Consider the following 25,635-nt stretch of genomic DNA (forward strand, 5'->3'; position numbering starts at 1 on the left):
CGTACGCGTCGTCGATAAGAGAAACAAAGAGCAAGAGGCATCCTTGAAACTTATACCCTTATCAATTCTCCCTCCAAACTTTGTCTCTTCGTTCTTCTCCCTGTTTCCCTGCGAGTACTTCTATCCTCTCCTATCCTCTCCTCTCTTCTTCTCATCCCTCTCCCTCGAATTTCTTCCTCGTGCCCCCCGCCTCATCGTCCGTAAAAACGTTCTCTCCGCTAGGGGGTTACAGGGGATTTCGGTATGGGGAAAGAGAGAAGGGCGAGGACGAGGGTGAGTGTGAGGGTATTAGGGTTGCGCGTCAATATATACTCGCGTGTACGTAAGAATAGCAAACGGTTTGAATGCACGTATTACGGGATAGCTCGGGTTGAAACGGGCTGAAGCAGTTCGTATTTTATGATGAGCATAAAGGAGGCGGATATAATTAGCTGAGACAATTGCTTCTGACAAGGAGAGGCTGTACGACAGGCAGATGCAAATTCGAGTTCAAATTCAAATACGAAACCTCGAGTTCCCTTTTGTATTCACGGATTGAAATTTGAAGGACACGTGAGACACGGACATATGTTGACACGCGCTTTCTCACTGTTCCATCGCCTGTCTGTCTGCACGTTTTACACTTTGTACGTATATAATATTAACAATCTTTTGAACGGCCTCCGATAGTTACTTTTAAATAAGAAATGTCACTGGTATTTGTTATTTCAGGCTGTTTAATTTTTAATTTCTTCTTAAATACAAAGAAAAACGTGTTGAGGCTATATAAAAACAGAAAACGATGAAAGTCTGAAATACTCACGAAAATTTAAGTCTCTTCTATTCCCCGTCAGTGAATTTTTGATCATTCTGACCACGTACAGTTAGATTTTAAACTGCGCGATTGTACATAACTTGATAATTTTTGTTTGTTTTTCGTTATTTGCAAAAATTGCGGAAGCTGTTTACCATTTCTTTTTACCCGTAAAAAATGTATCATTTCCCCGATCCGATTACGAAAATATGTCTAACGATGAAACAGGTGATCGAGGGAGGTTTTGATTTTAATATTCCCACCTGCGAACCGTATCCAAATGCACCTTACCTGTGCCCGCGTTTCCGGATCAAATGTAATTTCAATTAGGCTACCTTAATGCGTGAATGACTCGCTGCTTGACGGACGACTGCCGACGATAAGGATACAGTTTAACAACCAGTTGTATAAGGTTACCGACTTCGGCATGGGGGTGAAGATTAGGGTCAGCTGTCAGGCGGCCCGCTGCCCAATCGGCAATTAGCTCTATCCACTTTTATGGTATACTGGAACGTGACCCGAGTCCTGTAGGTGCATGCAAGGTCCGAGGGATCTTCGGCTCTACGGGGTGTTTCACGATATTCCATACTTGTCGTGACAAATAATTAATCCACCAATTCCGAAGGATTGTCAACTGAAAATCATTACTAGCTTCGATTCGACAAAGTTGTGCAATACAGACATGACGAAGATACAAGCTCCAGGACTTAATTTTTAGTTTACTAGATCCTGCTTGTTATTCAATATAATTATATCTTACGTAGCATCATTGGTATCCATTGACTTCGACGAAGCCATGTCCGACGGAGAAATCTGGTGAGTCAGTGCGCCAACATTTTCGATTGTTGGTTCATACTCTGTGAATCAACAGGATGATTGATCTGAAAAAATCAGCTAACAGAAAGTAGAGGATAGTAGATATTTAGTCTGCTTCACTTAACAGTAATTTGCTACTCGCTATTTGGAATGTAAATCGAATCAATTGCGATAAAAGTGCAGTGTTCCTTGCTCGCAAATTTCTTTGCCAAAGGTTTGTGCTACAAGAAAAATTCGTTCAACCTTATTGTGGCTATAAATAAACTCGCGTAAACTGATTTGACGTCTGAAATGGATGAACGATTCAAAATCTTTTGGGTAGAAAACATTTTTTATCGAAATTGTAATGCACTCGGTTGTCAAACGTACGCTTGCAACTTCAATCGTTCTTTTCGGAAATCACAAAAAACATTGTTTCGACCGTTAGATTGAAGAAAATATTAAAACATTTTTCCATATATTATCCTTTTCAACTTGGACAAACTCATGTACAGAACGCGGGTCGTCGAAGGTTTGCCGATAAGGGTGCCTGAAAACCGCAACGTTTTCCTTTCCCGTGGGGTCGAGATTGCAACGTCATAATGCCGACACTCCGCGCGGTGAACTCGATTCACATTTCATTCTACACAAAGGATCAAGATCTGAGAGAACTGTGTCGTTTGTTTATTTATTTTTATTTTTTTTTTAACGAAATCTCATTGAGAATGTGAAAATTCACTGTGGGTGGTTTTCAGTTTAGGGTCACCCCGTATAACGTTTGACCTGCAGCGAAGGTAGAGCCTCTCGTTTGGCTGCAGTCAGTTTAACTGAAGCCTAATTTTCAGCCTGGGTAATTTCAACGGCCCTTTCACGCCGGAAACACAATACGTATAACCGATGCCATCGCAGCCGTACACAACTCGCTCGTGAAAAAGTAATTAAATCATTAAAATAGACGCCGCATCCAGTACAACGCATTTTCAGCTCTGTATAAATGTCTTTCCTGATATTTTTTTGTTTCTGCATCGTTTTCTTTTACCGTATTTATTGTAACCTGCTTTTACTTTAATTCGAATATTCAGGTTGCAATTCTCAGGTAAAAATGACAACAATTCTTTTTTTATGTAAGCGGGATATGTCCGGTTGCGGTAATTCCATCATTCACTTGTTAACGCCTTCACGCGATATTTCTGCAGTCCCGGCGGTATTTTTATTTTTACGTATCCTTATTAACCCCAGTATTTCCACGGCTGACCCTCAGATACTACCAGGAAGCAAACATTTATACGCTCTGTAGCCGAGGGGCAACAACTTGTGACCGAACCAGCTAATTACGTACAAGTTTGGATTTTTTTTTCGTTCCTTACAATTTTCCACCTCCATCATTTTCCGGCTCATCGTTGTTTTTACTAATGCCGCAGCTTTCGTAATACAAGCTATCCTAATGATCAGAGGTTATTTTTACTTCAACTTGCATGATATTGATCGTAAATACATTTATCTTGAATAAAGGTCAATAAATGATTCAGAAAATCTGAAGTAACCGTATACCTACTCATATACTAACTATCTACGCGACGTGTTGTATACATAAAGACGATTATCCGAGGCGGTGGAGTGTTGCGTGACGATTCAATGATTTTATGGTATTTAGATCTACCGCGTTGTTTGACACGCCTCGGAACATGCAGTGTGAGAAAAAAAAGAACGAATTCTGATCTCGCCTAATGTATTCATCGAGAAAAGGGGTGTCCTGAACTGTGTCGCATTGGTATACATAGAGATGTCACACACGTGGGGTGTGTGATGCTCATACCTATTTTATACCTACAACTCTATGTATAATGCATACATTGTGGAGGAACGGCTCCCGATTCACGTATCATTTAAAAATTGCCTATAGGTACACCACTTGTCTAATGACACGCCGGCTTGTATACGATATATCGATGAAGAAACGTGCATTATTTTCTTATAAGTTTATTTTTTCTTCTTATTGGACAAATCCTCGTTCGTTGTGGGAAATTTTCGGCGTATAACAAATATTACACGGAGATTTATACGTGCGCGCAATGACATAAATTTAACGTACGGTGGCAAATTGTTCGATCTGGATGCAGTTTGAAAACTGGTGCGTGCAGAGGCTGCGCGGCCAAAAATTCGTCACGCCTTATACGGTACAAGAAAGGGTTGACTAGTTCTGGACATTTCGACTAGGGCAAAGAATGGGCGGGTGTCTGGCTTGATAGAAGCGCCAAATGTACCGGGGAATCGCCGTGGCGAATCGAAAGGGTTATAAATGTCGGATGATGCGGAATATCGACGGGGCGTTAAGTCGAGGCGCTCCTGTGTAACTCACAGTCTCGATTCATCTGTAGAATACATTTTCATTTTATGATCCCTTTTATATATAACGCACGCGATCCTTTGTGCTTTACTTTGGTTCGTTACGGGGTGTGGGATTCGAAAAATAAAAGGCAGTATAAAAATTTGTTATTTTTTCAATCGAAAAGTATTCGAATTCAAGGTTGTTCCGGTGATCAATTTTTTATAACCACAAACAGTTTATCTACAATTTATATTTTTTTTTTTTACAAAGTCCAAAAAGTCAGCTATTTTTGGTTCTGCCGCATGGTAGGTATTACTTCGGATAAAATTTGTAATTTTTTTTTTTTCCCATTGTTTTCATGATTTTAGGTACGTATCAGTGGGCTGCACGGCTCTCAGGTTAATACTTCGTAATTTTTCACCTGTAATCAAGTCAAACGTCCAAGCTCCGTTACATACGATCGGTGTCGACGTTTCCCGCGAAGAAAGGTAGGTCTAATGATAAAGTGAAGAATCAAGTGTTAGAAGTTTTATAACACGCGGATGCAGAGTAATTATAATCGTTGAATGTATTTATCCTGCAGGTACCACAAGTGCGTGTCCTGTTACGAGAAATTAATGTCGGTGAGATCGTTTCTACTTACAAAGCAAAATATGCCTGGAAAAATTGGCGCGACATTTCGAGAGCTAAGTAACATGATGCAGGCTCTTGAGTGAATTGAAATTTGGTGTATTGTCAATTATTGAAAAATTTCCGGCCAACGACAATGTGCAATCTTTTATTAAACGTGAAGAGAAACATTTTCTCATAATCATTATATTGTTTCAGTGAAATTGAGGTAATAAAAATAAAATTTCAGTGTTCGAACGATGCCGATTGTGATCATGTGCTTAATACTAGTGAGTGAATAAACGAATAGCACCAATTTGAATACAAAAAGGAATTGATAATAGTTGAAGAAGAATGAAGAGAAAACTGTTACTTCCAGTATGTACTGTGGATTTAATAATAATTTAATAATAGATGATCAAGTGATAATCGACAAGGCGTATGGGATATTTACTTAAAAAAAAAATGTTGGCCTCGAAATACTCGGTGACGTCACACCGTTGCAGATTGAGGACCGATATAATTATGCGTACAATTAATGGTTAAGTGAATTTCCGACTGTAATAAGGGCGGCGGGGTAAAGTGATGGAAATGATAATTGGTCTTATACTTATTTAATTTAAAAAAAATAATTTTTTATTGCATATGGTTACAGGGATTTAAAATTTTACGTCTTCTACATTTATTTCTGTTGTAACCTAACCAGAATAATATTCAAAGATCGAGCTTATTTGAATTTACGCATGTTGAAGCTTCTGATCGAAATGATTTTCGGACAGCATGAAAATCTTCCAAGTCGAGGTGATTTTTAAATATATTTATACAATTTTTAACCCACAAGCATTGTAGCCTGACAATATAATGTGTCGAGAAAAAAAATTTTGCATAATACAAATTTTATGCAAAATTTCTGTTTTCACCCCGCTTTTCCATGTTTTAAGTATATCAAGAGCCATAAAAATGGATTTAATAAAATGTATAAAATCCTGAACGTTCAACTTCGACGGTTCATTTTTCTTACTTTTTCTTGCTGGCTGAAACTTTCAAAGCTTCAAATAAACGTACTATTAATTAAACTTGACCAAATGACTGCTTGTTGAGTGAGCACTTTTTTTTTCTTGTTGAAAATTTGCCAGTACGTCGTTTAGGAAAAACATTGTGGTCGGTAGTTAGGGGCGAAATTCGATGTGATGTCGTTAGACATACGATCATAGTTTGTATCAATTTTTAAAATCATTTCAAACTTTAGAGGTAGAGTGATTTTATTACGATTTAGAATAATGTCCCTGTGAAAATTTGCATGCACGCCATATAATATCTTTCGCAAACAAAAGAAAAAAGAAATAATAAAACTCGTACAAATTATCATCGCATGCGCAGGGTGACTGTAGTGATTAAACTTAACGTATTTAGAATTCAATAACTTGACGAGTTTCCGTGAAAAAAATCTTTACTCGGGGATAAGTTTTACTTTGAAAAAAGATTTGTTTCAGCTTTTTGCCGATTTTCTTCTAACGAATTTTCATATCACAAATCGTTGGGAGTTCATGAAACAAAATGGGATTCCATTATTATTTCCTGAAAGTAAGTAATTTCTCGAGAAATTAAATTTGTCGACGAGATTGAAAACCCGTGATCTTGTGTATTTTTTTTATCGAAACTCACCATGTTGATAAATATTGAATTAAATGAAAATATTTATTTACAGCCCTTGTCGGTCTAGATGGGGATTTCGGTAATGATAAGAAATTCAGTCGGTTTTATAAAAATAATATTTTAACTGGATATTCCGGTCATTTCAGAACAACCAAGTCTATAACCCTAACTGTATGTCTTACGGACTTAAAAGGTAGGGGTGTGTCACTCATTGATATACCTAAACTAATGTCACGTTTTTGGTGATTGATAAATAACGTCGACGTGATTAACGTCATTAATTCATTGATTAAGTAATTATCATTAATATCATACTATTAACATAAACATTGTAGATAGGGAGACGTTTTAGTTTAAGAAATTGTATTTTTGCAAAAACGAGCAGTGCATTCGTGTATGTATTTTTAATGATTATACAGTATTTCACACGAAACAGCTAATTAATGTAATATAGAAAAACAAATCGTTGAATAAACAAATTTTGCACGCTTGGTAAATGTTATAAGAGAAACGAGAATTCGGCTATGACGAGTTTCAGCGTTCTGCGCTATTTTCTGTCGTATTCCTGTTTGCGTGTGACAGTCATTATTTATTTATCTGTTTTCTTTGATCGGAGGTTAAATTATTTCATATTTCTTGTGCTGATTTGTGAATCTAATTTTCAGTGTTTTCATGTTTTGCTGCGTTATTGCTCAGCAGAAAAGTTCCTGTTCACTCTTATTGATGTATACTCCCTTAAAGCTTTGTTGCCTGTTGTAATTTTTGTACAGATATAAAAAAAATTGCTTGTATCGTATCAATATTACCGAATGCCTGCATTGAACCATCGTCTTTCCTTTTTGTAATTCAATTTTCGCATATCACGTTTATACGCCATTCGCATTCAGGCATTATCAGAATTCAGCGTTGACACGCGACTCAGTACTCGACCGTTACATTTCGATTCTTTTATTACTTATACTCAGCCCGAACCAAGTCTAAAATTAAATCTCTGATGTGTGTAATGTCGTAATCCTGAGATTATCATGCGAACAAAAAGAAATTGGTATAACCGTAAAGTTCTACTTGTAATTCCGGTGAGGATTTTTCATTTTCACCCGCACACAAATAACAGTTCGATAATTATCTGCATGGGTCCATGTTAGCGAATTATTTCCAACCGTGATAAATACTTTTCTTCCCGTGAAAATTGCGAAAAAGTACTTAAACGTTTATAGACTTGTATTCCGAGTGAATTATTCCAAGAAAAATACGACGGTAATATAGTAGACCAAACTAAGAAAAATAACAAGACTACAAACGTTCGTTAATATTTGTCCCACAAAAGTATATGCACGCGCAATATCTTTCAACCTATCGAAACGTCCGAGGGACCTGGTCCAAGAAAAATATGACACGCCTTAATGAAATTAAGACGTGGAAAATATTGAGAAAATTTGGAAATTCGCGAGAGTGTAAGCGAGCAGTGATCGATCGTATGCATACGCTTTTTAATCGGTATTTTGTAAATGCCATATAAGTTGCGGAATGTCTTGATCAATTCTTCTTCATACACTATAAGACAGAGAGAAATAACTTACGTGCAGATACAAAAGACAAGAAAAGATTTAGTCAGATCCGTCCGATGTATTTTAGTAAGGTAATGGCTGTCGATTTTTGAAAATATTAGCGATAGAAATTCAAGTATATTCAATCCCAGATGTTCTTCGTGATTAAATGAGATCGATTTTATTAGGTGCAACGTCGATGCATTTTGACTAAATTTTCGTTGAATCATACATTTACATACATTTTTTCCGAAGAATTTGCAGAATTGTATTTCAATTTTAAGTCGGTATTTATTCAATGTAATTGTCAATGCATCGTTTTCCGTTTCCTGTTAAAAATTTGGGATATATCACTTGAAAAGATACAGTTTTTGCGAAGTTAATGCTACATTTTATTCTACAGCCGTGTCAATAGGACATGTGAGGTATGTAGATCGTATTGTTCTCACGTGGAGAAACCTGTACAGAGTTAAAATTGTATCAATTCTCACACTCTTTGTAAAATAAGTATTTGTTCCGAGTCTCGTAAAACATTGTGAAATTAGGTGTCATGATTGAGCAAATGATTCGATTTCAACCACAATGTGTACGCGTATGACGAACCAGTAAATTATTTTTTTTTGTACAGTGTACAAGTATATGACTGGAAAATTGAGAATTCTAAGTGAACGATAATGTAAGTGCTGCATATACTTACACGTAATATATTACACGTAACATATACTTGCGTCCATGTATGCTTGTACGGAAAATCAATGATTACAGTTCATTTTATTAAACCTTCTTTGGACACGTGGATTTATAATCGATCTCAAATCTGATTATTTCGTTCGCTTTTACGTAATTTTTATTCTTATAAATATACATAAATACTATCCGCGCGTATAGTCATAACTCACCGTTTTCCTCAAGCACATCGGATATAACGTGTAATCCATATAAGACTAAATACAACAAACTGTAGCCGTTATAGAGCTAGATGTAAATTAATAAATGATTTAGGAGATAATTTAATTCGCGTATGTAACTGAGAATACAATCAAATGATTTGTCTTTTCTTTTTTTCCTTTTTTATACTAATAATGTATAATAATGTACAATAGCCTTGGATAGAAAAACAATAATCGTGAAAACGCTGTGCCTTTTTCGAGATAATCAACTTGACACGTTTTTTCCTAACAATAGTCATAACGAGCTTGCCAATTTTATAACATAGTATAGACGTATAAGGTTTTTGTTTTTGTCCGCTAATCTTTTGTTCCCTTTTGCAATTAGTTTTACGAACTTTTGCCCTGATTTTAAGAGAAATAACCTGCGTTCTGATGAATTAATTAATTTTACTTTAGATTTCGTGTCATATACATCTTATTGTTAGGTATAACTGTAATGCATAACGATATAATCAATACCTTATACGTTACGGTGAAAACAATATTGTTTTACTTATGAGTGATCAATACATTTTTATTCCCAATCCTAATTGTGATAAGTTTGCGTATTTTTTATTAATTTTATTCTGTTGATCTATATATATATGTATATTATATGTTATACAAATGTACACATATACATATATACGTATGGGAGGACTTCACTTTACGATTGTTATAAAAAAAAATCTACACCTATACGATATCAAAAATATAATAATTGTGTTGAACCATACTTTTTACTTCGAAATATAACACATGTTTTTTTTTTTATCAAGAGAGTAGAAGAATGGAGAGTAATTTTTGGAACATTAAAGATGCTTCTAACATTTTAATCCCGTAGTCAGTTAATCGAAAATGCATACCTATCGCACGTATGTTCGCTGCACTTCAAACTGTGGAAATATTTTTTGCCAGGCGAAAACAAATCGTTTAGAAATTGATGAAAGAAACTATAAAATTACAAGATGTTTCGTTTTATTAAACTTTTTCCCTCACCCAGTGACGCGCAAAAAGTGAATTTTGGGCTTTTCACAGTTTTTTTCTGTTTTTTTTTCCACTCTCTGTTTTACTCGCCACGCTTTAATGCACAAACGCAATTCCGTGCGTGACCCGTGAAGATCACGGTCCACGGGTCTTCGAATAGCCCGATTTTCTACGATCACCTGCAGTGATCGAGCATCGATAATCGACACCGCAGCCGCCAAATTACCGGGCTTCCGGTCTGTAATTTTGGTCCATTCTCTCTATACCCGTCTTCGTCTTACTCTATCTCGAAAAAAAGGATTGGGGGAGGTATACGCGCATTGTCTTTAAATTAATTTAGACCGTGGGTATCCTTTTCTGGTACGGATGCAGACTTTTCTTGAAAACAACCTCTGGGTTTTTACCTCCGGTATGGCTTCTTATACTTTCATATACATGTAATACGCAATATTTTACAGCTTGCGTTCCGAATGTTGGAGGCTGTACGTGGCTGCGGTTTGCCTTCCGTTGCCTTGTGTAAAACGTGTTGCGGTTGCAATTTTATCTTAAAATATGTATTTTAAATTGAAACGTCTGTATGCTGTAGGAACATCGTACGCTGATACCTTCTCGCCGGTTAATTGGCCGTAATATCGAGTTTATGTAGGTACTTAACGAAATCGAATATGCATTAATTTAAATTTCATTAATTTCATTAATTTAAAAAACTCTAGATACATAAATATGAATCGGTTTGTGAATGAAAAAGAAATAGATAAACCAATATGCCGATAACTCATTGCGGTTTCATCATAATTGCATAATATACATTTGTTATACCGTAAATGCAGAAAAAGCGCTATCGATTCAATCACTCATCATCCATCATCCGTATTTTTATCCTACAAAGAGTGACTCATTCGACGTAAAAGGGCGTAGGTATCTGTATACTATATCAGTGTTGACATCGTCGCGCACGACGCGTGCAAGCCTTTCATATCGATAGAAGGTTTTTTTATACATCAGCCTTATTACATGCTGCAGGGGTGATTTCGGACGATATTACGTACTGGAAATTCGAAAAATGGACGAAGCAAACGAGACTAAGCGTGAACGTGTACAACTAATCCCTCGGTACGGTTTTCATCGCAAAAGTTTTCCGGAAAATTTCGATGAAGCCATCACAGATACGTAGAATATGATTTCGAAAATAGCTGATCAAATTATACAATGCACGGAGATCATGGAACTCGGACGAACGGGTTTTTTGCGAGAATTTCGCACGGGAGTTCCGAGCGTCTGGTAGTTAATGGAGACATCAATCTCAATCCTTTGGTAGGCGTGAAATATCGAGCAAATATTCACAAGCCTCTGTATAATCCGTGAAACGTATCGCGACGGATTTAAATGGGTTAAGTAGGTTTGCCGCGTGGCGGTTGTTTGCCGTAGGATTATGTATTCATACAGCACGCAGTACCAAGCTGGTATGTCTACCCTGCAGACGTATTTCATTTCCCTACATCGCTGCAGCTTGTAACACCATGTATTCTCTTATTTTTCAAGCGGAAAAATGGCTGTACGGTGCTTTAACCTTCCCTCCCCCTCCCCCCTGCCCCGCCGTACCTCACGTTATAAAATACGTTGAAAGTTCCGTTGACGCGTTGATCACGACGGATCATTGCAACAAAAAATGATGAGAAAACCGCGACAATTATTCAACATGAATTTTTCCGACGGGTGTGTTCGGTTCGGTTTTGTTGAATAATCGAACGTCTAACGCGTTTCGTGGAGAAAATTTGATGGTGAAGAAACTGAGTATTTATTTTGCAGCGTCACGCGAAAGTCTGCAACGCAGGGCTCCTAGCTGTTTTCGGATGTACGAGTGTTGTGACGTAGACAAGTTAAGCCTCTTCTTGTCGTCACCTCAAGCGTCGAAAATGCTGTTTTCTCACAAAAAGCCTGACACAATAACGCCGACAACGACATGGCATCGTTTTCCATGACCGTTAAGCGGATTACCGGAATATAATTCCTTCACATACGAATAAACACGACTCTATACGTATGCGCTGCAGCTAGAGAGAACGGAGAGGTTTGCGCGTTGTAGTCGAACATCGGGCGAAAACGATATCCCAAGTAAGCAACGTTTTCTTCACCCACTTGTGTACCGTCCTTTGTTGATACGAATTTGAAAACGCCTGATCCTGTATCATCCTCCATTATTGCCTGTATTCATCTCACAGATCGCCTATCTTGACATCTTAAGACATCCTCTTTTGGATCCCTCCTTTCAGCCGGGTCTATAAGTTTGTGTACTTTACCTCTCAACTCTCACACGAATGTACACGCGTTTCGTAGCAACTACTGCGTCAGTGTTGCTGCGTGAACGCCAATACGGGTATCAAAGATCACTCCAAGACAGAAGTTTCTCAACCTCGTATGACAAAATTGTTCATATGTTTTTTTAATTTCAGTTGCAAAGAGGGAGAGGAGAGGAGGTCTTATGACATGTGCCATTCTCACCATCCTCACATCCACACTCACTCCTCGATATCTTGCAATCTTAAGACGGACGTCACATGAGAAGTAACCACAGAAGATGGTATTTAATGTAATCCCGTCATATAAATTCGAGGAAATCGGAAATCTCAGGCTTTCTTCACTCATGTGAGTAATATAATATATAGTTTGAGATAACATCGCGAGTTTCTGAGGGCTGCTCGAGTCAAGTTGAGGTAATATGCTTGCGTGGGAATTAGCTTCCATACACAACCTCTACGGTGATTCGACGATCCACTTTTCGACGTGTAGGTATACCATATGTGAGCGTTTTAAATTTCATTTCATCCAACATTGGTGGTTGCGAGCAGAGGAATCTCGAATAGGTAGTGAAACGGAGATCAGACTTAAACTGTGATATACATTTGTTTCCGTTAACCGTCACCTCAACTTCTCAATCACTAAACCAACAACCTTAAATGCCATGATAAGTTTTCAAAAGAGATCATCCATCGGTACCAGTTAACGTAACCGAAAACTTGTTCAAACTAAGACCGCCATGCCGTTCGAGAGAAATTCTGCAGTCTCTTGTCATGCAAATTGGGGGATGAACGTCTGTCACATGCACTATGCATACCCAGTTCCATACGCAATTCCATACCGCGCGTAGTCGTATTGAATGACGTCACCGCCTTCCTCGAGGACTCCCCGCCATTGGCTAATAACGCCTTGCCTCGAATGCGGCACGATATCACGATCGGGTAGAAGGCATGTTACGCGCTGGGCTCACCCGGCGGCTCACCCTCGACGAAGAAATCGCAAGCGGCAACGGGATTGGCTAATTACGGTACGCGCGCAGTGCCGAGGGTTGAGTGACGTCACGGGGCGTGCTCGACCCCTGATTGGCTAATGGAGGGTCGAAGCGGCGCGCGGAGGGCGCTTTTTGCGCAACGTTGGGCTGCGTGACGCAGGACGCAGGATGCACCCTGTGCGAGCGGATGTCTACGCGTGAGTATAGGTACTCGCGGCAAATGTGTATCGCGTTACTATCTAGATTTAGGGGTCGCTCTTTTTAGCGCAGGAGAGAAGGGCGAGGGTCAAAGTTCATGCATAAAATAGAACGCGCGAAATCCGTCCATTCATACGTATGCGTGACATGTATGTGTAGACATATTTCCCGCACCCTATCCTAGCTCCAGATTTTTACATGATCGATACGATTTTCTTTACCAAAATTCACGCAATTATGCTACACGAGTGATATATAATAAAATGCGTAGTTTATTCAGACGATAAGAACCACTGTAACGTTGTTTCTTTTACGTTATTCGAAACAGAAGTTACGAACGATCGGAAATGGAAAGAGCTAGTCGTGGCATTGGTTAAGATCAAGAGTCGTCGGGAAAAGATGGTAGTTGACGAAGAAACGAGTGAATCAGAAAGGTGCAGATGCTTGAAGAATTGTTGGCCAGAGATCTACTCGGTTTCTCTGTGTTATACCTACAGATGAGAGTACAATCAATGATTTTGCGCACAGTAGCTGAGAACACAGGGATCGATGCACTATAGAGACGTGATACTCCAGACGGTAAAATACAGTGTTATTTATGCAGATTAAAATACTTACGAACAGAAAGAAAGTATCGTATAATTATTAGTCTCAGTTGAATGCCTATTTAATACTGGTAACAATTCAAGGTTCAAGCTTGTGACGCAATAGCTGATAATTTTTAATGAAACAGCAGCTTGAGCACGTTTACACGGTAAGGTTCTGGTTCTCTTTTACACTGCCGGTTTTCCTACATTTCGACTGCGGCTTGCGGCTTGCGTACTTCCGGTCACGAAGGCGGCTACTGCCGTTTGCTTCTATACCGCTTTAAGCAAAAATCAGCCACACGCAAGCCTCTTGCTTGAAAAAACAACCGAGACCAGCTACAAAAACGTGTCTCATTCTAAAATTCCGATGCATACGACGCGGCGTAGTTTAACTCGACTCGAATTATACCTCGCCACCTGGAAGGCGCAATATTTAGCACAATTTTGTGAGAAGCTATAATAAATTTTGAGACCGATTCACGATACGACGAATATTTCCCCGTACCTACAGTCGTGGTAATTATTTACAAAATTGTCATAAAATTGGAAATTATGGAAAATACGTATTAGGTAGATAAAGAAATTTTATTTCCGATACAATTTACTTGCATACAAAAATGGATTCAACTTGTATTTGCGAGTCGTCGCCATTCGTAGGATCTTCATTGAATAACAACTGGTAAAGGCGTTGAACATATATTGTACAATTGTCGATCATACTTATTACCAGCTGTTTTTTTCACAGGGCCAAACGGTGTTCAATATCCTGAACCTGCAACAGCCTATGTTTACTGGTTAGTCAGCACTCGGTGCAATGCAGTTCGTTATCTCAACGACGTGTGAGCCAACGTTCGATGATAGTAATTAGACAGACTGCGTAACACTGGAACGACCGAAGTTGTACTCACAACGAGTAAATATCATGCTTTCGACGATGCGTAACGAGTACGTAATGCACTTTTTACCTGCCGTTCGACGTTCAACGTTCGGAGAAGTGTGCATGGCTTCGGGCAAAGGTAGGTAGGTACGAGGCACGAGGTCCACGTTGTACGGAGAGGAGCATATCGGTTGATCCTTAGCCCGAAGACGCTACAGGAAACAGGATAATTCCTCGGCTCACGCAACCCTCCGTCCGAAATTGGACTCTGGAGCACGTCGGCCTCCGACGACGATGCCGTGCCCATTGGGTTCATTGCGTTGCCCACTTGCCACTCGGCCACTTGGCTCACACTGCCAACCAGCACCAGATGGGCTTCGATGTCTGACATTCGACGTTTCTGTTATGTACTTGACAGCTACCCAAAACCTGGCCGAGATCCAGCTGCCGTATATCTCATACATGATACGATTAAACTAACTACGACTTGTTTTCTAAATTCGTTTTCAGCCAGTCAAACCTGATTTTTTGCAGTTCGATCCGTTGCTCAAGAATTGGAAGTTGTGGTACGCGTGACGTCTGAGGTTTGTTAAGGTCTGAACTTGAAATTGGCAGTGAAAATGCGTGAGTAGTAATTATATTACATTGTTATTTCCTACGAAGAGTACGACTACGATCGAATGGGTTGCATTTTCACAATCAAATGTTAGTTTTCGCACATATTATCATGTCTGTATACGACAACGAGTGCCTGTAACATAAATACAGATCTACCGCAGATATTGTATGGACGCACGCACACAGACGTACACACGCGTGTATTATGTGTATCCTATGCTACGTTTCCTCGGGTAATAGTACCTATAACCGGTAGATACGAGAGACCTTGCGTGTGCCCAGGGTTTTAAGTTACTCGATTGATATCGAATTATACGCGTCTTAAATCGATACTTTTAAAAGAAATGTGTGGTTTGTGCTTCTCTCGAGCTGGTCGTATCATCAGGGCCTCGGATATCGAATATTTATTATTCAAATCAGTAGGACTGAAGAGGAATATATTTGAGACGAAATTTTTCTTTCTTTTCGTCAGAGCTTATCCTGTTTTGAGTACCTAACACACTCTTGGAAACAAATGGTGCAAGCTGTCCATAACTCATGGCATTCATGCAACGTTTAGTTTGGATACAATAAGTTTCACTTGGAACGGTATGCACAGTTGAAGATCCAGGTGAACGAATTGCTATTGCTCACAGTAAAGTAACCGTGTAATTGAAATATATCCCTACGTTTGAGGATGATCGCAGGTAAAGTACCAAGCCGAAGATAAAGGTAAAAGGTATAGGAGGGAAATAATAGAAAACTGAAAAGGGAAAAGAAACTGTATCGTTGCTTGCATTGCCATGTAATCTGTCTAACAATACATTTCTTACAATATTTCTTTCCACGTAACATTTTTCACGATGCCCTGAATGCAATTTCATTTCCCATTGTCGTTGGTTAAATATCATGTCTTAGCGTAGTGGTTTTTTATTCTCAGAAAGAAATTTGCATTTCATTTTAAACGTGTATGTACACAAGACACGATCCAAAACGATCGCACCACAGATGAGGTAGATCATGCACAAGTATAACTCGTTAAATTGATTTACTACGGACAACGGAGAAAGACTAAACTCAACTGAATAAGATCAAAAATTGTCCATTATAAATTTTGAACTTTCCGAAAATGTTCCGTCTGTCCATCTGCAGGTAGACAGTTTAATTTCCATTTGTAAGTTTTATTCTTGAACGGACATTGGTACATAAGCAACCGATAAATTGAAACTGCATTGACAATCCGACTACCTTGACGAATCTGCATTTTAAGGATCGCCGACAGGCGCGCAGTCCTCCGTAGCAAACCTAGAATATATACAAGACAGCTCACCAACGATTCGGTTCCTGATTCGTGAAAATGTGAAAATGAATTGTTTACCCGACGGCTATACGAGTTTCTATGTAACGCGTGAAAATAAACATCTGCGATTCTTACCGTTCTCGACGCCTGGAAGGAAGGACCTCCTCGTCATTCGCCCTGGATACCCAGCAAGGTTGAGGTCCTCGAGGGTCAGCCTGAGCAAACAATCGGGCTAATAAATGGGTGGTGACTTCCGGCGTGGCGCGCGTCGGGGCGTCGAGACGTCGGAGCGTCGGGACGATCGGTCTGCCACCCTCGGACTCTTAACTTGCAAGGAATCGCGGGGGTTCTGGCCCCGTATTCAGGCCCCAGTTGCTCAAGGGCGTAAAACGTCTATTCTTTCTCAGAGGATTATTCAGCCGGAAGCTGTGGAAAGGAAGACGGAGGACGGTGAGAGAGAAGCGTTACAGCTTCCGCAAACCGATATCTGCAAAATTGACAAAATTACCTATGCAAATTATTCCGCAGTTACTGTGAAGTCCGTTTGTTCACCGGATGTTGGTATCGGCGAGATTTTCGGATGATTTATTTGACGTCCATCAACTATTTGTCAAGAATGTTTAGCCAGAAAGAAAAACATCACGAAGATGGGTGTAAGCATCGTTATTTACATATCAGTTTAAACTGCCGAATGTTTTTTTGAAATTGTCGAAGGGTTGAAGGGTTCAAAGCGTACGAGTGACTCGCGGGGGCGTGTGTTAGTTTTGCCATTTAAGTTTTTAATTGAAAGGAACGTAACAGCTGATTATAAGCGATAAAAGGGTCATTCAATGGCAAACGGGACAAAAGCACGGCGTGTGGCAAAGACAATGGTTGCCTCGCACAATAAGGCAACGGGGCGTTGATTAAAACGAAAAAATTAGGGAATTAAAACACCCCGTAATTGCGTGTTAGCAGCCTTCTGTCGTCAGTCGACAAAAACTCGTACTTCTTCTCCAGAAATACAAGTTTCGTGATCTCTGGGAACCAAATCTTCCGGGGCAATTTCTAAAATTATAAGTTTTCTCTTCTTTCATTCCTTTTTACGTATGTACGTGCCTACGAACTTGATAGTTTTTAAAATGATATTTTAATTTTGATTCGTCAGAATTGAATATATCTTCACTGGAATTTCGCTTAGCTTATTTTCACACAAACTTCGTGTCAGTCACAGAGCAAATGCTTTTACATCTTAGTGTTATACACGTTCTTCTCGCAGCAGGACTGTAGATCCGAAAGTGAAAAATATCTTTGGGATGCGACGAGGGGCTCTTACTTCGTCGGAAAAACTGTACTTTACGACCTTAACGGAGCGGACCGTATACCCTATTTTCGCGCCCGAGGACATTTTCGAGGACACGGCAGTTTGGGGTAGTAAAATTTTAGAAACTTTTACTTTCGAATTTGCGGCATACTGGGCGAATAGTGCATAATGACGTTACAGCTAGGTCAGGTACTGCAGTCAGAACTTGAGGATCTCCGATCTGTCAGCCTCCGTGATTGAATATTAGGGTCAGTTTTATTGGTTGAAAGTTTGCAGCCATAACCGCCAAAGAAAGAACAGCTTTTCCCTTAAAATTCCCGGAACATTTGTTGAGCAATAACACCGATTGGACATCGTAATAAATTCAGAAACGAAATTGACGTTTATAAAAAATTAGGGTATTAAGTAACCGAAAGCTCAATTCTTGGAAGGGTACCATTTCGCTAAGTAGGCCAAGTTTTGTTCAACGAAAATCGTTGCACATCACACGGGGAGCGTTGTCAACCCTTCCCGCTGTTTCTCCCCTAAACCGAGTCGCGTTCGAGAGATCATTCCGCCAAGTAACGGGTGTGCATTACGAGCGTCGACCCTTCACGAAAAAAATGTTTAATATCTTCGAACAAGGAGTTAATAGATGGACAGAGATATATGTCCGTTCCGTAACAAGACTGTATTTTCCACGGTGTGTAGCATCGAGGTTGGGGAGCATGGGGGACCGGGCGTTTATAGTTCGGTACTGCTGTTGCCGCCGATGCAACCCTTGCGTTTCGTGACGCGGACAAATTATCAACCTCCCTCGAAGTCCTTTTTGGGAGTGATAGATGGTCGAGCCAGGTGATACCTTGACGCCCCCGTCAGAAATTCTGGCTGCGTTTTTCTCTGGCCGTTGTTCTTCTTATTCTTTTTTTTTTCTCTCTCTCACAAATCCTCACCGGGATGACTTGTGCTTCGGATTTAATTGTGTCCCGAATTCGCCCCGCTATATACAAACTGTTCATGAAATCTCATGGTTCACGTGTCTTGTACAGGGTGTGTCGGGGTTCAATACTGACGTATCGAGCAAAATGTACGATGCCAACGCTGCTCGGGAAAAGCTGTTGCACCGTTCAGGGTTGCTAAGGACTGTAAATACCTGCAGATGAAATAAGACGATGCATGAGCTGCTGATAGAGTGATGGAATTTTGAGTATAAAAGTATGTCCCTTATCCCCTGATGGTGGTTCCGATAGTTGGGAGAAGCGGGAACGATTTGTTTGAATTTGGTGTTTTTCAAATATACCAGAATCTAATTTCTATCGTTGAACCTGTAACAATTTCCATTCTTAAATAAATATGTAATAAACGTCAGCAACTTAGACGATGTCGTTCGAGGTAACGCTGAACGGCAAAGTATAAAACGATCAGCATCGGAGCGACGCGACGCCTCGTCGAGAAGTACGTACCCAAAATAGATGAAATTCTATTATCTTAACGGGTTCCTGGGACCCGGTGGAAATCTCGTGGAAAACAGACGGCGTTTCCCGTAAGTCGTATAAGGGAGGGAGAACTCGGGGTGTCCCGGAACCCGGCAGGGTATTCCGTCGATACGAGTTCGCGGGTGCGGAGCCGCGTCGTCGACCGGGCAACGATAAAACCGACGGGTAACCCTGCGCCAGACATCAGAGACGACGGGAAGTCAAACAAACACGTCCGCGCATACACCTACTTTTATTATCAACAAAGTCTCGCTTTATTACGATGAGTTGTTTAGATTTGAAACTGCTATACGACCATCCACCGCCCTCTCGCATGCTGTGGCGCCCCCTGCGCCCGGCTCTTTGACGCGGCACCTCCGCGCCGACTCGGCCGCGACCTCCTCCTTAATCCTTAAGGGGTGCCTTGGTCGATTTCAACGCTGACGTATGTACCTCAAAATATCGAAGTCCGCGTATCTTCTCAAACGCAGCAACCAACGGCTCGACAGCCTCATTCTATAAGCAATTCTGAACAAAAATACTCCAAGGCATTTTCGTTTGACGCAGAAACAAAGAAAAGGCTTGAATTCTACAAAATCGCAGTGGTAAATTTCCAGAATTCATGTCATTTATTTATTTATGCGTCTAATGAGAATGTAACTAAGTGTTTTTGTTCGGAATTGCGTGTAGAATAGGGCTATTAAGCCCTCTTTCGCTTTTAAGATACGTAGACTTCGATATTTGGAGTTTACGCATCAACGTCGAAATCGACCAGAGGATTCCCTTTAGAAAACGAGCGAGCGTCAGTTTCGTTTTCACTCGTTTCGGTGCCCCTTTGACGTCTACGAATTACGATAGAAGAGGATTGAGGGGAGTGAAAATGGAAATAATGAAATTAGTCCGCTTACAGAAGACGCGCTCACAACTCAATTTAACATCGTTGCATGATAAACGAATTCTTCTAGTTAGGCTGGAAAATTATTTCATCACGTTTTGAACCATTCGAAAAATACGTTTATGGTGCCTCCTTGCCCCTCGCTTACGCGGCGCTATGAACTTCCGATTCTTTAAGCTCGCTTCGAGCCATTACGACTCCTCGTTAATGCATAAATAGTTTGAGAAAGCAGAGGCGACTTGCGTCTTCAAAGTCCGTCTTGCCTAATTTTTTTCTCTTATCGTTCTCCGCCTCTCTGTTTCTTGACCTTTCTTTTAGTTGTTCTTCTCCTCTTTTGCGATCATTCCCACAAGTCACCCTGTACTTGATTGTTTTCGGTAAACGCTTGCTAAAAATGTAATCTGTATTGAATACACGTCTGCAGTTTACACAACTTTAGCACAAGTACTTACTGGCTCTACAGTTCGGGCTTACAGTGCAGCTGTGTTCACGGTTCCACTATCGTATCCTGATTGTTAAATAGTAGACACGAGCCGCGGGCGGGCTTTAAGGTTTCGCCTCCCCTATAATTCGATCAGAAACCCCTTCACTCCGTACAATAAGGAGGTTTAGTTATTTTGACGTCACGCTGTGAGATCTCGACGCGTAAAAGTCCATCGCTGTCGTCAGGACTTTTCAACGTTTCATGTATGTACAATACCTATATACCTACGCTTCCGAGCTTTAAAACTGCATCAGCCCACAACCCTTGAGCATTTCTCGAGGACCCTCAGCGCATCGCTGCTATTTCCTAACTTATTTTCTCCCTATTTAATGCCGGATGTTGTCATATTTTTTATTCTTATTACGGCTGTCGTTTTTCTTTCCGAGCAAATAAAATTTTAGACATGATATGCGACCTACAGGATCTAGAATCGTATAGAATGGGCTACGATAACACAGATGGAGAATTAACGATTGCTGATCGTAAAGAATAAACGAACGCAGTGCGGCCCAGAGAAACAAAAAGAATGAGAGACAAAGAGAGACGGTTTTGTTTTCCACTCGGGAGAGCTCATAAAGTGAAGGTGTTTCCTAATGGAACACGACGTGTCAGGATAAGCCGGATACTGGAAAGGTAGAGACGTGAGTATGTGACTCGTTACGTCTATGTGCGAATACGTATAATATGTATAATATATCTCCAAGACGCAACGTGTTATAAATCTCGTTGAATTATAGTCGCTAAAACGGGCGTGAAATTAGCGGTTACCGACTCGTAGCTCCGATGCATCGCCTCGTAACTGTCTTTTAGGTGCTAAATTTCACCGCGAAATTCTTATTCTCCCGTCCAACGGAGTTTGTGCTACGCTAAAATTCTACACGCGCTGTAGAAGCTCGAAATACGAGTTGTCGTAATTTAAGTCGGGATATTCGTTCAATATTTTTTTATTAAACTGTTTTGTCTCAATGGATTGTGTATAAATGTTAACGGGTTGGTGATCGGAATGATTGAAATAATCAAGGGAATGGATTAGCGCACGATGATTTGTTCCCAATGACTGTTGCGCTGCAGTTTTGTTCATTTTGACAGCCTATTTTTCTCGGCCCGTTCCCTCGTTTCATATGGGCGTTACCCGTACCCCCTTTTTTCATTCTCGTTCCTTTTTGTCCGCAGTTGATTTTTATTTTTATTTTTTTATTTCACGTTCATTTTTCTACTTCTTTTTCTACACGAGATTACGGATCGCTCCGTTGAGCAGGCGAGAGACAGAGACAGGAGATAAAGAGAGAGAGAGAGTGAGAGAAAGAGAGACGGAAAGGGATGGGAAGGGCTCGGTTCTCTCGTTCCTTTGTTTAACTCGGATTGAAACAATTGACGGCTACTTCTGACGACGAGGGGCACCGATTTTTACGTCTGTTTTTCAGCGCTCGTCCGTCCCTTTGCCTTGTCGCTTCGCCTTTGCCTTCTATTACAACTTTCAATACCCGGGATTGGGCCTTTCCGCCCAATTTTAGAGGGCGGACGGTTGACCCACACTTTTTTGTGCCCAACTCCCCGTTCCAAAACATTTCGGATACCTATACATAATGACGAAAATTACCGTTCCTTGCCCAGAGTATTACGGCGGAGTCCTGCGTGGAGGATAATCGGTAGACACGTATCTGCAAGACTCGGTAATATCCGGTTTTCGTGGTGTGAGATATTTGAATAAGAGCTTACGTGATTCGGGTCCTGATCAAGCGTCGCATTGTCAAAGTTTGGAAAAATTAGGTCCCGATGATTTTCTTCACAATCCAAGTATACTCGTAAATAAAGAAGAGAAAATACGTGATTTTTTCGACCGGTGCGATGAGCGTTGAGGAGCGAATGGCGCTGCATGAAGTCGACACCTGATCCAAAGAAATTTTCGATTTTCGTCGATTTTTATACCGAATAGTTACCGTTTTCCCCAGCTCGCTTAAAACGATTTATTACGCAAGGAAACTGCCTCGCTATATGTCGTCTGGAATTTCTTTTCTATACAATTCATTGCCGGCCGACGCGTAGGCGTTTCGACTTTTCAATATCAAAATAGAAAAGACCTTTTCGACGCCCCGTCTTTACATCTCAATTTTAGGCGTCCGGTGCCGGATTATATGCGACCATTTCTTTCCCTTGACAAAACGAGGCCAGGACTTGGTATTTTATATATTTTATTCAATATTCAGTAAAGGGAAAGCTCCAAATGTAAATCATCAATCCGTGATATAAAAATTAAATAAAACAGCCTTATGACACGTGAATCAGTACCTGATGCAGAACTTTTATTAACTACCATCATTTAACTTTGGGATTAAAAAAAAACTTTTCCAAAACTCGTACACTTTGAATATTGTTTTACAACGAATTGTCCGACTATAAGCCGTCAGTTTCCTTACTTAAATTACAATATTTGCAGATCCCGATCCTTTTCCCTCTTCCAGTTTCTGTTGTTCCTTTTTTTTCTCTTCAGGCAGATCCCTGCACTATAGCATAGCCGTGTATAATGGTGCCAATGCGTCAAAAGTTACGTTTCAATTCGATCTGGTTGTTCAGAATGGAGAAAACGCTCGGCGACAGCACCGAGCAGGTAGAGGCTTACGAACGAACGATTGCCGATTCTCCGAGGGTTCCCGTGTCGTCCTTGTCGTCTTCCTTCGTTTATTATTATTAGGAATAACTCAGGTTGGACGACGCAACGCCTAGAAAGGGACTTATGGCCCTTTGCCGCATTTACAGCCAACCCATGTTTATGCATTTGTCAACATTGCATACCCGCCGACTTCTGCGACTTGCGCCGAGGGAAGGAAAAATATAATAATTCGAAAGTTCCTTCTGTTTCGTTTGCACGCTCTTCGAAGCAATGCTACTCACTGCAAGCATCCTTTTGCAATATTTTATACATATTCAGTAAACACTCGGGATTCTCCCTTCTATTGTATGCAAATTCATACGTAGCTCTGTGAATCAGAGGACGTGCGACGTGCACTGTTTGAGGGTTCTTGAAACAAAAGAAACGACACCGAATCGTTTCACTAATTGGTCTCGCTAAACCTTTCTATATGTATATTTCATTTTTACAGGGTAGTGAATTGTGCAGTACCTCAACCTTCGAATACGGTGTGTTTGTTGTGCAAATATACATTCTTCTCCCTCCGGTAATTCCCTCGTACGTATTCCACGCACGTACCCTCCGAATTACGTCTTGGTAGGCATGCGAGAATATTTAACACTATCGGATGCGACCGTCGCAACTATTTGATAAAATTTTTTGTAGTTCTTGGATTCACAAGCCCTATGCATTGTACGTCGTTCATACGGCGATGCAAACGTATCAGGCACGCCGTTTCTGCCAGACACGGTCGTCCATTCATCCCATTTAAACAATCTCTTTCCTTGAAATCAATTGTTCATTTTTACAGGCAGGTAGCTTATGCTTCTATAGTTAACTACAATATATATCAAAAAAAGGAAATATTTACAGTACTTATATCCTTGTATAGAAACTCCAACAGTCACGAAATTTATTTGATTAATGATTTCACCACCTCACCGGGTCTGCAAACCAAGGGGGAAAAAGATTCCACCTCTCGGTTCCGTGTACCGCTTACAACCTGGATACAATGAGAGAGACATCGTTTTGATGTCCGCTCTGAATCTTCGAGGCAAAATCGGTGAGAGAAGATTCATCTTATGCACGTATAATATTTCGGGTTCTTGATTCAAAATCTGAAGCTCAAATGTCAGTCAACTGTGACAGCGAAAAATTATTTGCATCGTTCCCTTTGATTTCCTCAGAGTCTAATGTGCGACATTCAGCTCACCAACTTTCTTTTCCTCCAGTCCAGCAAAAGTGCATCGCTGCAGTACGGCGGAAAATATTTCGTTTCTGCCGCTGACGGCCGGCGGTACTTACTGTGTCTCTCTTTATCCTCGTCCAGAACCGGAACTGATTTTTCAATAATCTGGACGAGAGCCTGTCGAAGAATTCCATCGACCGTTGAGTTGGCTCACTCGCTGACAAAGGGGATTTCTGCGTGTGTATATGCAACGGCTAAATTCCCCAAAATGCGCAAATGCCGCATTGCAGTGATGTGCATGGCGGAAAGAACGCGCCGGACGAACATATATGCGTTTACAAGAGCGCAGGAGTTCTTTTCTTTCAAAACAGATCTATACCTACATGGATCCGTCAAAATTTTCAAACGAAATCTGACAACGGTACAAAAGTCAAGGGGCTTTGATGGACACGTTGCCGTGCGTAGTAAGCCTCACTGTTTATACCCTGGACCGGGTGGCCAATTTTTATATCACCAGGTGCGTACAGATCTCTTTTGGCGGTGAAAGCTAAAGTAATGAAATCTTATGATTTCAAAAAAGCGTAAGCCAAGTTCGGAGAGGACGGGGTGTTACTATGTTCGGTTTTTCTAGAATTTTGACTACCATTTTAGTTGATTTTTTACACACCATTTGACAGTCTAAATAAGAAGTATAATGATTAGGAATACGTGCGATTATGTCACCGGTAAAATTATGATTCAAAGTTATTAAGAGTATTATCTATAATGATGCTACTTTACAATAAATATAAACTACTTTTCACATCGTGAATTTACACAGCGGCATATCGACGATTATACAATAAAAGTATGTTTGCAGATTTTCGAAACTTTTGAAAGGCGGTGTACTCAGGTATACCCTCTTCTGCAGCTTGAAACCGGGAAATCACATGGTTCACGTCACATGAATACCTATCAATCACTCGCCGTTCGAGAGCTCCCTCATACCGATACTTTGTAACCGATACGGCTTGTTGGATCTGAACGATCGATGGATTCTGAAATCGATCACGCTCCTTAACGTAGATCGCTAAATATACAAGCGTTTTATTTCACCGGTAGAAATCGTTAGTAAGAACTTATTAAGCATATAATGAAGCGAATCGATAAAACTGCAAGCGAGACTGTAATATTTTACCCGCTTATCTT

General features: G+C 40.3%; 1 protein-coding gene across 22 annotated transcripts in view; it reads left to right on the forward strand.

Annotated features, from left to right (window-relative positions):
* LOC124174707 (katanin p80 WD40 repeat-containing subunit B1) overlaps positions 1-25,635 on the forward strand; it is a 41,757-nt gene that overhangs the window by 8,625 nt on the left and 7,497 nt on the right. For 2 of the 22 annotated variants that reach the window (XM_046554106.1, XM_046554105.1), the window contains 2 exons: positions 4,286-4,405; positions 4,501-7,170. In XM_046554106.1, the coding sequence (XP_046410062.1) occupies positions 4,286-4,405; positions 4,501-4,633 (253 nt within the window). In that variant the 3' untranslated portion in view covers positions 4,634-7,170. Of the gene's footprint in view, positions 1-2,849; positions 2,935-4,285; positions 4,406-4,500; positions 7,171-11,454; positions 11,761-12,098; positions 12,292-13,460; positions 13,712-14,464; positions 15,221-16,647; positions 16,944-17,021; positions 17,147-18,824; positions 21,271-23,730; positions 24,322-24,490; positions 25,250-25,635 lie in introns of those variants that run through there. The other 20 variants (XR_006868975.1, XR_006868978.1, XR_006868976.1 and 17 more) reach the window with 20 other exon arrangements.

This window comes from Neodiprion fabricii, chromosome 2, assembly GCF_021155785.1.
Source record: "Neodiprion fabricii isolate iyNeoFabr1 chromosome 2, iyNeoFabr1.1, whole genome shotgun sequence".
NCBI classification, from domain to species: domain Eukaryota; kingdom Metazoa; phylum Arthropoda; class Insecta; order Hymenoptera; family Diprionidae; genus Neodiprion; species Neodiprion fabricii.